General features: G+C 35.9%; 2 protein-coding genes and 1 pseudogene across 7 annotated transcripts; 1 reads left to right on the top strand and 2 right to left on the bottom strand.

Moving 5' to 3' along the window:
• Positions 1 to 222: 222 nt before the first annotated feature.
• On the bottom strand, positions 223 to 1,827 carry LOC148698258 (uncharacterized; annotated as a pseudogene).
• A 776-nt stretch (positions 1,828 to 2,603) lies between these two features.
• LOC137714922 (methylesterase 17-like) lies at positions 2,604 to 5,842 on the bottom strand. The gene is made up of 4 exons (XM_068454083.2): positions 5,555 to 5,842; positions 5,168 to 5,308; positions 4,116 to 4,250; positions 2,604 to 3,441 (listed from the first exon to the last, which is right to left on the bottom strand). Exons 1-4 carry the CDS (start codon positions 5,840 to 5,842, stop codon positions 3,160 to 3,162), a joined length of 846 nt encoding a protein of 281 aa, XP_068310184.2. The 3' UTR covers positions 2,604 to 3,159.
• Positions 5,843 to 8,659: 2,817 nt separating this feature from the next.
• LOC137715367 (uncharacterized) lies at positions 8,660 to 14,187 on the top strand. 6 transcript variants are annotated; one of them, XM_068454665.2, is made up of 5 exons: positions 8,667 to 9,049; positions 9,957 to 10,023; positions 10,617 to 10,754; positions 11,102 to 11,213; positions 11,954 to 14,187. In XM_068454665.2, exons 2-5 carry the CDS (start codon positions 10,009 to 10,011, stop codon positions 13,900 to 13,902), a joined length of 2,214 nt encoding a protein of 737 aa, XP_068310766.2. In that variant the 5' UTR covers positions 8,667 to 9,049; positions 9,957 to 10,008; the 3' UTR covers positions 13,903 to 14,187. The 6 variants fall into 6 exon arrangements, with proteins under 6 accessions (XP_068310767.2, XP_068310766.2, XP_068310770.2 ...); XM_088691567.1 differs by having other exon boundaries at positions 8,824 to 9,049; positions 10,609 to 10,754; positions 11,102 to 11,249; XM_088691566.1 differs by having other exon boundaries at positions 9,000 to 9,049; positions 10,607 to 10,754.
• The last annotated feature ends 126 nt before the right edge of the window (positions 14,188 to 14,313 follow it).

The following is a 14,313-nucleotide window of genomic DNA, read 5'->3' as shown; positions in this document are numbered from 1 at the left end:
AACTCTAAATCTCATCAAGTGAGAAATACAATTTGAACGTCACGCACAATAAAGTTTTATGGGTTTTGCTATATGATCATTAATCCCGATTATATTACAAGAATTGAAATAAGTAGAAATGAAAAAGAGTCTTTGAGGCATATGCAGAAGTAATTGTCTGTTGGTCCTTATTGAGATGGCCTGACTCTATCTCCATATGCATGCATGCAAGGGAAAAGCCCCTCACATGAAGTTGGGCGCTATGAAGGCCAAGGTTGAGAGTGATGCAACAAATGGTACGTACATCTTTTGCAACACCTTGATGCCACTGCTTTTGTAATCCACTGTCGAAATAGCTGCATTTTCCAACAGTTCCCAATTAATAATGTTCTTTTACTGTATTATATTGTCACACTGTAAATCCGGAGTTGCATGTTTAAGGTATAAATTAATCTGATTTATGATATAAATAAACATTCTGGTAAGAGAACTTTTCCATCTCTCTTGATATACCGTTGTGTTAATACATAGCTAGGGAAGAGTACCTGTATTATTTTTCTTACATGTGTTGAGAACATGCACAGTGGCATTGTTATGAAACCAGAAGTCTTCTTTGCAGAGGTAGATAACCTAAAACATGTGGGCCTACCTAAGAAAGAATAGAAAGGGTACTTTCAGATTAAAAAAAAAAGGGTTATATTACGATGTATACGATGAGATAAGAAGAATAAAACCGGCTCTTCTCTTGAGCCTATTTTGTTTGATTGATCTTGCCGCTTAGAACTGGTAGGTGGGTCTGTCTTTCTCTGGATCCCGCTGCGCTGAAAGACATGAGACATAGATAAAAAATACATTTAGGCACATCCAAGGCGTGGGCGGAGCAGCCTGAGCTGCAGTATTCTCCGGTCTCATTTGCGGGCACGTCCACGATTCCTGAGAATGTCAGCTGCCCCTTTGGCGAGCAATGAGAAGGTGCCTAATATTAAAAACACCCATCAAACACTTCAAATTTCTTCTTCTAGATTGGTTCATTTAGGTCATAATATATTTTCAATATTCTAGTAATCAGTCGAATTATTTTTGTTCATTTAATTTTAAGTCAAAGTTGCAAAAGTTAAATCACAAGCTCAAAAACAATTAAACCACCCAGAAAGACAGAAAAATGTTGCTCAAAAAATAATTGGTCAAGTCATTGAATTTCCACAATTCGAAAGGTTTTTCCGACTTGAACTGAATTTCATATATATATATATATATATATATATATATATATATTCAGTGCCACCTATGTATGTACTGCGAAATATATGATTATTTGCTAAACATAACATGTTATATTGTCAATTCAGTTTCTAAATTCATCATGTTGGATAAAAATACTTTATTGGTTATTATAAATAGATGTGTTTTTATCTTTACCATTGATATCGGATTTAAGGGTGGCTGACTATGGATTATTGGTAACCAGGGGATTGAAAGAACAAGATTTTTATGTCCGATACATGTAACAAATAAAACTTAGAATGGACACACATGCGCACGAATGTATGTGTGTACGTGGGCTTACTGTTCTGTTAGTGCAATAGTAAGCACTTCTCCAAGCCCAGATTGGACTTAGATTTATATTATCAGTAGGGTCTGTTTTATTTGAAAATTAAACCAAACATGTCATCAGTACAAATAATTCACTCTTTGCCTTTTGCATGTATGCAATCTTCACTCCAAATATAAATTATAAACAACTCTTTCACAATTTTCTGTTTCAGATCATATATAAAATAACGATGAAATAGGAGAGAATATCCCCAAAGAAAACCAAACCAACTTAATTCTTCCCCCAATTTCCATCACTTAACAAACCGCGTGCATCTTCTTCTTCCAAAAAATTATTTGGGTTGAGTCTAAGAGAAAATTTATGTACTACTGAAACATTTATAACATGAACGAGTCGTTGATTTATGCATTATAATTAGAGCTGAAAATTGAATCATTGACAAAGAATCAAGTGAATGATGTGAATTGATCATGTCGCCTTCAGTATATGCTGAGGACATATTTAGCAATATTGAAATTGGTCTAACCAAGGATAATAAAACAAAGCGTAAATTTCAGTAGACAAAATAAGACAACTAGCTACTTCGGCACTCTATGTTTGTGTTGATAAAAACAAGAGTGATATCATAGTTGGGCTACAGAAGGATGGACACTATTCGTCTCCTCTCTTTTATAATTTCTTGTTCTCACATGTATTTGTCAAGATCTCATATGGAAGGGTCAGCAGGTTTCACTACTAACCACACTAATATTATGCACTAACCTTCATTCATCTTTATCACGTACACAATAGCAAGGGTGGGGGTTTTATAAGTAGAGGACTCGGTGTAATTAGAAGTAGAATCATTCGTTATATATTGTATTTCATTTTGTCAATCTTTCAATGTGAGGTTCTCGTATTCTTTAACACCTGAATTTTTTTTTGTTTTTATATTCACTCCTATGATTATAACTACTATTAAATCAATGTCAATAAAATTTGTCAATATATATTCATCTCAATTGTCCCATTCTAATTGAAACTTTATGAACTTTCGTTATTTGACTTTTTTTTTTGGACGAAAGCTCATTTCATAAAAAGCCCAAAACAGGCATCAACATATACAAGAGAGGCCGACAAAAAGCCGAACAAAAAGCACAAATTACACAGGATAGTGATGCCGATTCAAACTAGGAAACATGAAAGTCTACCTAGAAACAGACAAACACTTTCAGCACCCTAATGGTGACCAAAAGAAGGGGAGGTTGATAGAACTTAGCTATCAGACTTCAGCCAAAAAAAAAAAGCCTACGGAGTGCATGGGAACCCGTCAAGAGAGAGAACCAAGACCAGTGAGGGAGGAGGCGTAGCTGCCCAGGAGAGATTGCACACCCTCGAATCGCCATGCGAGCAGCTTGATTCAGAACGGGGACTCCAGCTCTATTCAATGGAGGAGAATGAGGAGGCAATCGAACGAAGGAGTTACTCTCGATGATAATACGGTTGTAGCGGTTGGCTCTAGCTACTTTGAGACTTCTAAGCACAGGTTCAGCTTCCGCTGCGTCAGACGAAGCACAATAGGAGAAAAAGGAAGCACATTTGATTGATTTCAATGGTTTTACCAATGTGACAACAATTCCAAAATTTTAAGCACATTTGATGGAAGCCAATGCTTTAACCAACAAACCAAAGAGCAAAATGGGGGTGGAGAAAAAAGGGCTATGATCGCTTTGGAGAACAAAAACTTGGGATGGTGGCCATCTCTTGATCATGGCATCTTGCTGCTCAAGCTTTAGAACATGGTCATCCAGGGTCTTGATGTACACTCTTGGCACGCAATCAACAGCATCCTCGTTTCCTTGGAATCGAGCGCCTTTCAACGCCATAACAGGTCCTGGCCTCAGCAGCATTGAAGCTAAAGTTACATCCTAAAACATAAATTCAATGCCAAATAATATTAGAATATGAAAACATCTTTTCTAACCAAATAATATTAGAATATGAATACATCTTTTCTACACTAAATTCATATAAGTTAAAGAGGTGATGATTCGAATTAGAATATGAATACATTACTTTGCTAGGTTGTGCTTATATTTACTGTGTTTCTGTCTGGCAAAAAATAAGAGAAAAATCCAACCCTGTGAGACCAGACAAAGTCAGTATATGTGGGCATATACATGAGATGGGCTGTTGTGTCTTGGTGGTTTGGGGACATTGACATTTTGTCTGCCTGCTAGCTAGCTGCAGTTAATAGTGCAGCTATGCATATTTCGTATGGCTAGGCCGTATTGTGCTGGACTGGTTTATATTCAACGGTATTTGCATTGATTATAGTACAATAAGGGTTGCTCTAAATTAGGAACAAGATAATGTTTCGCATTGTTTCAACGAGTGACGTTTTATGATCAAAAGCAAAGGTTGAGTTGAATTCAGTTGGATGGTACCAACAAAATCTAGCACTAAGACCCGTTTTCTTATTGAATTAACGAATCAACTTAACTTGTTAACGACTATTTATTTTTAATTTCAGTAAGTTCCATGAAAAATTTCGATCTATATATAAGAAGGAAATGTACTGTATAGTACTGGTATTGCTTACCTCTATAGGGCTCATCTGGTACAAGATTTGGTGATGAAAATTTTCCTTTATTATGACACTAGTTGGAGGCTGGTCAACTCCCAACCCATATATGAACTTGTTTACGTTTCCAAATGCCGATAAGTCAGGTTCTCCCTGTCCAGAAATACAGGAAATTGATTAAATATAAATGTCAATGCAGTGGCTTGCTTGAACACCAACGCAACTACTTTTCACAGCAAGAAACCTTTCACTATGTTTGGATAAAAATATTTAAGATTACTAAGAAGTTTTAAAATGACGGGATTTTATTTTCTAGAATTTGTGACTTTTTTTGTTTGGTTAGCCTAAAAGAACAATATAATTGAATACATAATTTGTTATTTTTAAACTCTCAAACATAAAAATTGAGAAATGACACTTATTTATATGAAATTTAAACTTGGCAATTAGAGGTCCCAAATTCCAATTTTTATTTTTTTTATTTTTCATGCGGAAATTGTAAATTTATATCTTTATGTATCCAAACAACAGAATTGGGGCATGTAAATTAAATATAAATTATAACTTTTATTTAAATTCCAAATTTATTTTCTTCGTCCAAACATAATGTAACTAGTCAAATCTCCTGATACTTCTACTATACCGATAGGGAACCTTATGATCGAAAGTGCACAACAATTCACCAAAACTTTACCGAAATTTCCATTGAAATATCTTTAAAATCTTCCACATTTATCAGTATTGGACTGAAGTATAAAATTTTTATCGAAATTGCCGATATTGCATAAATATTTCCGAAATTTCAGAGAACTTCAAGAAAAAATATTGCTTCAGCTCCTTTCAAATATCAGCAAGAACCCCATTTAATTAATATATCGAGAGATATTCTGGTAATGTCAAAGGAATTTAATTCATGGCCTATAATATGTAAGTTTGCCTATTCCATGTAAATAAAGGGAAAAGACAAGAAAATTACATAGTATAGCACTTGAACTCCGAAGAACTTTTCTTAAAAGTGAAGAGGATTTTAACAAGAAGAAAAATGTAATGGAAGAAATTAATATTCTTACATCTATGATATCTCGATGGGTGGAAAATCCATGCTCCAACATCGTTGCTGCAACATATATCGCCATGTGTATTTTGCTAGCAAACCTATGCATGGCATCAGTCAGGCTCATACCTCCTGCGCTATGTCCCACAAGTATTACCTACCAAAACAGTGTTAATCCACACAAACTTAATCCATATAACATAATATACAATCTCTTGTAACATTAGTCTCATTAAACCTGCCTAACACTTCTATGTATGCATATATATACGAGAAAAGCTAAGGGCAATCGCGTCTACTCAATTGTTGATGAGGTGGAACTCACACTGACCGGTGACATTGATACCGATTTTGATAGAGTGCGCGACTATCCCTAACAAAACGTATGCATAGAAATACCCACCTTTTCATTTCCTGGCAAACTGGACAAGAAGTCAGTGAGAGGCTGGTTATAGTCTTGGAAAGTGAGGACGGTATTAGGGTCAGATTGATCAACACCAGCACCTTTGAGGTCAAGACATGTGACTTTGTAGCCTGAAGCTTCCATTAGACACCGGATCTTGTACCAGCACCAAGCTCCATGCCCTATACCATGGATCAGAACCAAATGATGATGATGAGGATGAGGATAGTTTGGTAATATTCCACTCATTGTATTCTCCTTCTCTACCATTGGTCTTCCTCCTGACATACTAGCTAGCTTCAAATTTTGTTTTAGTTTCCCTATCTCTCAAGTTTCAATGCCTTGTGTGTATAAATATCTAATCTTTTATTTTGTTATATATTATATGTAAGGCGTGCATATACATGTATGTGCTGTGTGTGTGTATCTAGTTGCATGTGATTAAGTTACGCAGGAACTAGAAGACCAAGTGGGTTGCGTTACCCAGGTAGCTATGGAACAAAAATACCTATATTTGAGAGTTGAGACTGCCTTATGGATAATGTTTCTTAACACAATTGTTGTCCATTATTTCGTCAGTTATCATATGTCTCCTTATTATCTGGTATGCATACGTAGCTAATAGTTACAAGTATTTCCAATAAAAACAATATCTCATGCACAAGCTAACCTTATCCTTTTTCCCCTTTGTTATATTTAAGCAATGAAGATAAAGCTAGAAATAGTAATGCTAAGGATATAACATGTCGTATTATTATTCGAATTTTTACACCATTATTTTAGTTTCTCACATATTATTTTTTATTTTTAACCGTCAGATTAAATATATTACATGAAAAACAATAAATAAGATTAAATAAGAATGTGTAGGAAAGAAAAAGAGGTGTGTCTATTATTTTTCTATTTGAATATCACATATGATATGATGGATACAACTAATATGTAACAAAATAAAGTTATTGACTAACATTTGCACTATGCGGTGCTCAAATATGACACAAAAATGTGACCTCCTTAATATTATAGGACCGAAAAAATATACCTGAGGTGATTTACGTACATTATGATTAATAAGTGATTAACACATTCAATATGTTATTTGTTTTTCTTGAATTAACATACCAATAAACGTTAGTGGATTATTTTTCGTTCAACATTTTGTGGATTAAGTTAATTAGTAATATATCTTAATCAAGTTAAGGCACTCATCTGATTAATATTTGGAAATTTTATTGGGACTCAATTTTCTCCCTTTATACTCAATTTATATATATATATATATATTTTTTTTTTTGACATCCTAAATTTATCTCATATAGAAAATGGTTTTAGAAAATAAAAGAAGAAAATGAAAAAGCGACTTGGCATTGCATCTCCAATTAGGTTGCATGGTGTGTCTCTCTGGGTGCCATCCTTAAAAGAATGGTTGTTACAACTAGCAGAGGAACGGGTGGAGGACTTTGGCATGGTAATGATGGTTATGTGGGGATTGTGGAAGACAAGGGAAGGAATGCTTGGATTTGGGATGTCTCATTTTCAATCCACAAGCTGCTGTCGTGAATTGGTACAGGGAGTACCGAAGGAAGAATACTACGGTGACATCGCATAAGCTGCTGCCTCTCTCTAGGTGAACTTGAATTCTCTTCTCTCATATTTCTCTCCCCTTCATCCCTCCCTTAATCTAGACCGTTCAAAAGAAATCCAATAGCTTAAAATCGTGTCGCATATTTAATGAACCTTATTTTTTTTTATTGCTTTTGTTCAACAATCCTTCCTTTTATGCACCACTCTTCACACCACCGCTTACCCTCTTCCTCTTTCACACGCCAACCGCCATTAAGAGAAATCATCCAATCAAGCGAATTTATTTAATCTCAACCATTAATATTAGTCCGACAATTTGTGAATTAAACCAATTAGATGTTCAAAATCAAAGAGTTTAGATCATTCAATAGAAATGAGTAACGCCCAACATAGTATAATCAGAGCATAAAATCATTTTTGTTGGAGCAACTAGGCTAATAGAAGAGTGGCTTGAAAGCCCTTCGGCGATGTCGGGGTAAAGAGAGGGGGTGTTTCTGTGAAGGGGTGGAGATAGGATTGATCGGAGGTATTTTCTACTAATGACCTGTTTTTTCTTCATTCTTTCTAACCATTTTGAATGTGCAACAAAATTGTGATTTCAAAATAAAAAAAATTATAAGTTGACTGTAGAAAGGAAAATTTTGGGTCTGAATAAAATTTTCTTAAAGATTATCATAACACATGACATATCATGTTTTAAAAGTTAATACGCGTGTCATTTACCTACATCTAAGATCCTATTAAAACGTGTCATATGCTTACAGCTGAGATACTTTGTCGTCCTATTTAACATAATAACATGATAATATATATTTTGTGGGTGGAATGTATTTAGTTTGACTCTAGCGAATGATAAGTTCAATACTAATTTATTATGCTGATCCATTGTGTTATTTGGATTAATCACATAACAATATTTTTTTGGGTGATGCTATTTACACACTTTTTTTTTTTAATCTTTCACAGATTCATTGTTTATTTATATCGATTGATTACCTTCAATTCATATGATCTGACGACCAAAAGTTCTTAAAATGAAATCAAATATAAACATACATAAAAAAAGATTATCACCTTAATTCATACATAAAACATTTGTATCAAAAGTGAAATTCCTACACAAAATTTTAGTTTACAATAACGAATGTGGTATGTATTATGAAATTTTTGTTGTTGAAGCAAATGCCTCAAGTAAAGATGGGGATGGAAAACGAGTCCACATCAATATGGACCATAAACTTAATTCTTGATGTAAATGTGGAGGAAATCATATTCTTTTGGCAGTGATTTCATGTGGAAGAAATTGAAAAAGATAGGAGAAATACGTTTTATGATAATTCTATGTCAACTAGAAATTTATAAGTTATAACCAACAAAATAAATAAACTAGAAAATTATTAACCAAAAGAATTAATAAAAAATAAAATAATATTAAAATGGACGGCAGATATTGCCCCAACTATGCAGGAAGCTGCGAAGGGTCACATGTCAAATGTCACATGTCTATGCCTTTGCCTCTTCAAATTTTGTCAATTGAAAGAGTGATGAGATTGACATCCACCTCCAAGGAATTTCTTATTTGATTTTGTTGTCCAGAAATACCAATATTCAAATAAATATCAAATAAAGTTAACAAAAAGGGAGAGAGTACTTATTTGCTTTGTTGAATTTTAATCTCAGCTCCATTTGAGAGAGCTGAGAGAAGAAGCAAACAAGATCAAAAGGGAACAAAAAAGTTGTCTTTCTTTCCCATTTGAAACTTGTGGACTGGAGCCTCAAACCCAAATTTTCCCATTTCCCAAACACGAACACACACACACTCTCTCTCTCTCTCTCTCTCTCTCTCTCTCTCTCTCTCCAGCACTGGGATCTGTCTTCTTTCTCTTCAGTCTGCAAGAACAAAGCTCAAAGGTAAGAACTTTAATGAATTTTCCATTTGGGTATTTGAATTTGTTCATAAAGATGCCTGCTTTATGTGATTCTGCTGGTTTTGTTAAGTTGTTTGCTTAGATCAGAATTCAGAATTTCTTGAAATTCTTATACATACATCTATACTCTCAATCAAACTAATTTACAGCCACTTACGATTTGGATTACAAGTTCCTACTTTTTCAGAATCAAGAATTATTGCTGAATTTTGATCTTTTACTTATAATTTCTTGTTCTTTTTGCGGCAAATTAAAATGTTTATATTTAATATATATATATATATATATTATATAATTGAGTAATTATTAAATTTCCATCCACCAAATTTACTCCCTTTGGAATGGAAGGTGAGGGATGTGGGGCAGTTAACTGGAGCCTGGAAAGTCTTCATTTCCAACTGATGTACATGTACTACACTCCCTTTCCGCGGATTCAGATTCAGATTTTTTTCTTTCTTTCTTTCTTTTTTTTTCCTTATCATTCCGACCAAAAACCAGAAGATTCCTTTTCTTGGTTTTTAAGACAGTTTATGGGCCCATAAAACAGTGTGTCGGCCCAGTTTTCAGTTCTGTAGGCCCAACTGAACTTGGGCTGTGTTGCCCTCTTGGAGTCCAGCTTTGTTGGCATTATTTTGATGGTGTGTAAATGACATGAGTTAGGCTGGTTGGCATTTTCCAGTCTTTTGTACTAAAGTTTGAATTCTTGTTCGATAGATTAGAGTGATTTAGAATATCGTTTTGTTAGAAAAAATGACATCTATGCTAATCTTTCTATACAATTATCCAGAGAATTGATCGAGTGGAATATTTTCTTTAGACACATGCTTTGATGTGTGACTCCTAGTATTTAGGTGGTGTGTGTAACTTCTGATTCGATTTTTTGACATTAGATGTAAATATTCTTGCGGAAGTATCAACTCGAAGTTTCAACGATATTAGCAAATGGCTAATTCTTTGGTAAGAACTGAAATTCCATCAAACTCCGCCTTTGCTAATTCTCCAGATATCTGTTGTAGTTAGAGAACTGACCGATTTGTAGACAAATGAATTTGAGTTTAATTTTATTGTGTCAAAATCAAACTAAGACGAATGACAGATCAACCCTGCAACAACATTTAGGTTGTGGGAAAAACAGGCGTTGTCAACTTAGACATGGTTAGTGGGATAGTGGTACATTAAGGCACATATTGTTAGCATCACGAAGGTTTAATGTTGAATGAAATATTTACATCTTAGAGTCAAGCATCTAGATAGCGATGGTCTTTCACGGATCAGGCATAAGATATCTTGTTTTTATAATTCAGGTTCAGTCCAAAAAGACCATGAAAAGGTTGATACTAATCCTTTATTAGATATTATTAAACATCTAACGCGCTTTAAGAGAACCAAATAAACCCACAAAGTTTATTTTCCTCCAAGGACACAACTTTGTTTTTTTTTTCTTTACAAAACCAAGTGTTCAAAATGATGTCAATTTTCTTACAATTTTCCTTCTAGATATTTCTGCTTATGTTTTAAATTTTTCTCTCTTACGCCGGAGAGATTCTTAGGTAGGATTTCCACATCTAACTCTCTCACGAAGGAAAAATATTGAGTACGGTTGCCACAGTAATATCGCACTTAAAACGAGTGAGACACTCCACAGACTCACATCCAAGGGCACCGGGTTGGGAGTAGCTAATTCTTTGGTAAGAACTGAAATTCCATCGAACTCCGCCTTTGCTAATTCTGCAGATATCTGTTGTAGTTAGAGAACTGAACGATTTGTAGACAAATGAATTTGAGTTTAATTTTATTGTGTCAAAGTCAAACTAAGACGAATGACAGATCAACCCTGCAACAACATTTAGGTTATGGAAAAAATGAGCGTTGTCAACTTAAACATGGTTAGTGGGATAGTGGTACATTAAGGCACATATTGTTAGTATCACGAAGGTTTAAAATTGAATGAAATATTTGCATCTTAGAGTCAAGCATCTAAATAGCAATGGTCTTTCACAGATCAAGCATAAGATATCTTGTTTTTACATTTCAGGTTGAGTCCAATAAGACTATGAAGAGGTTAGAATCAAGAAAGTCTCGTTCGTGGTGGTGGGATAGTCACATCAGTCCCAAGAACTCTAAGTGGCTTGCAGATAATCTCGAGGGTGAGCAACACTTCTTTCGGTCTTATTTATAACTTTGTAAGTGTATCCATTTACTTATTTTTGAAATGTCACTTGCAACAAAGGCATAGGAAAGAGATGTCTAATGATGAATTTCCCCAATATTACGCTTCATATCTAGTTTCTCATAGAAAATGAAAAATATTTCGCCTGGTTTAACTTTAAAATAACGGCAATCCGTTTATAAGATTTCATTCAGCTCAACCTAGTTAAATTCGAGCGATGGTATTATAATTGGTTTTGACTTATTTACGAGGAATTCTGGGTTAAGTCAGATTTGTTTTACTATTTTTGGCTAAAGCTGTTTTTTCCTATTTTTCTTCTTATTTGTTGATGCAACAATATGAGTGGAAAGTTTATTGTTGAGAGGAAACATCTTTTTGTTGCGTCCTTTAACGACATTTGTGGCACTTTAAGCTGAGATTTGGGAAAATATCAGTACCAAGGATTTCTTGTTGCACATTCTAAATGAAGGCAAGATTAAAATGGGTAAAGCGGACTGTGGTTGTATAATATTAGCGTTACTTATCCTGATCTAACGGTGTAGGGGTTATTCGACCCCAACTACCCAAACTGGTGGAGGAAGTTGGTTTTCCAAATTATGCATGTTTAAATATCTCTAGAGTTGATTTTTTGGTCAAAGTTCTAAAGTGTTGATTGCTATAGTCAATTATTCACCAAAATGCCTCTCAAGAAAATGACAAAACGATCTTTCTCCTCAGAGATGGATCGAAGCATCAAACGGATGTTGAAGCTGATCGAAGAGGATGGGGATTCATTTGCAAAAAAGGCTGAAATGTATTATCAAAAGAGGCCTGAATTGATTGCTCATGTTGAAGAGTTTTATCGCTTGTACCGGTCCCTGGCCGAACGTTATGATCATGTGACAGGAGAATTGCGGAAGAATGCACCCTCGGATCTCCAATCCCAGAGTTCATGCCTTTCTGACATTGGTTCAGAACTGCCATCTGCATTGCCATCTCCTGATGTCCAACCCGGAAAGCTAGGTCGTCGTAAATCTGGCCCTCGTGCTGCTGGCTTTGATTTCTTCCTTGGCCCTGGTGGAAACAGCTCAGATCATTACCAGAAAGAGGGAGATGAATCATTTTCATTAGCCGATTATTCTGAGCCAGAATCTGATGATTCTTCAGTCAACAATTATTCAACTCCCTTGTCAAATGGTCTTGATCAAGGGCAGACGAGAAAGATAATTGAGTTGGAAATTGAGCTTCGTGAAGCGAAGGAGAAGCTCCGGATGCAGCAGGAAGAGAATGTGGACAGTTCATTCACGGGTGCAAAACCTGATCATACCGAAGAATTTCCTGCAAAAATTGCAGAATATGAGCAGGAGCTGACTAGCAGAAATGAAAAATTGCGGGAATCGGAAGAAGAGATTGCCAGGTTGAACATCAAGCTCAAAAGGTACGAGTCTTCGCAACATAGTAATGGTCTTAAGCTTGCACTTGAACCAGAGTCTGCACAACATAATAATGGTCTTAAGCTTGCACTTGAAGCAGAGCCTGCACAACATAATAATGGTCTTAAGCTTGCACTTGAACCAGAGCCTGCACAACATAATAATGGTCTTAAGCTTGCACTTGAACCAGAGCCTGCACAACATAATAATGGTCTTAAGCTTGCTCTTGAATTTTCAAAACCGAAAGAGACCAAGATACGTGAGGGTGCCAGAGACAGGGAGATAAATGAACCGTCAGAGATTCATAAAAGGGTCGGTAGGTCGGGAGAAGTTCAAGACAGAGATAGCAAGATCGAGGCATTGGTGAAAGAGCTTAGAGCCACAAAAGATAGACTTCAACATTCAGAAAAAGAGATTGCAAGTTTGAAACAGCAACTTGAGAGTAATATACCCTCTGAGGAAATCCAACGGTTGCAGGGTCAGCTTGAATCTGCTAAGAAGGATATTTCTATGTGGAAAACAAAGCTCAACACAGAGAAACGAGAGGTGTCCAAGCTGCAGGAACGAATTTCAAGGTTGAAAAGTAGTTTAACAGACCGGGATAATGAAGTCATGGATTTGAAAATCGCAGTATCTGATGCTGAGGAGAAGATTTTCCCTGAGAAGGCACAGGTTAAGGCTGAAATATCTCGATTGCAATCAGAACGGACACATTTAGAGGAGCAGCTTAAAGATTGGGAATCACGTGGCCGTTTGTTGGAGGATGAAATCAGACAGATGAAAGCTGGAAAAGCAGAAATGGAGGAGAGACTTAAAGGCGAAATCGAGCAGTTGAAGGCAGACATCCTTGAGAGAAGCAACCAAATGGAGAATTTAAACAAGACCCTTGATGCAATGAAAACAGAAAGAGATGAGCTTAGCACCAAAGCCGCTATGCTACAGGCAGAGGTGAGTTCAAGAGACGATCAGATCAACGAGATTAACAAGAATTTGCAGCAAATGCAGACGGAACATCAAGAACTGCTCAACGGGGCTGAAGGGGGGCGAAAACTGGTGGAGGAGCTGATGGAAAGAGCAAAGGAACTCGAGGAGGAGATTCAGAGGCAAAGAGTCGTGATCATGGAAGGAGCAGAAGAAAAACGAGAAGCTATAAGGCAGCTGTGCTTCTCGCTCGAACATTACAGGAACGGATACCAAATGCTTCGACAAGCTTGTATGGGAAACAACAAGAGAGTTCCAGTTTTGGCAACTTAAGCTAAATATAAAACATGCGGTCATCGTTTGTATATTACATGTTTTTTCAGTGCCATTTTCTGTAATCTCGGGCCGGAAATGGCCAGCCGAGTGATGAGCTATAGGCCATGCTCTCTCATGGTTGTATGAATGCGAGGCTTATGTTGTGTAGTATCAGTATAGATATAGAAACAGAAGGGTCCCGTCAAAGGACCCATTTGAGTCACTAATTTGCCCTCAAAAATGGTGGGGAGGGCAGATATTTGTGTGATAATTTTAGTTCGGTGTTTGGTTTTGGGGTTGAAATTTGGCACAATTGAAAGTGCGTTTGCAAACTTTTGACACATGATTGCACGTTCACTTGCTCTTTAAAATTTTGGGAAATTTTAGAGAAAGGCCCTTGGACTTTGGATCTTGTTCTACTTTACCCGC

The sequence above is a fragment of the Pyrus communis genome, chromosome 3, assembly GCF_041283825.1.
Source record: "Pyrus communis isolate YQ-2024b chromosome 3, ASM4128382v1, whole genome shotgun sequence".
NCBI lineage: Eukaryota > Viridiplantae > Streptophyta > Magnoliopsida > Rosales > Rosaceae > Pyrus > Pyrus communis.
Note: the sequence above shows the minus strand (reverse complement) of the source record. Positions and strands in the feature narration are given on the sequence as shown.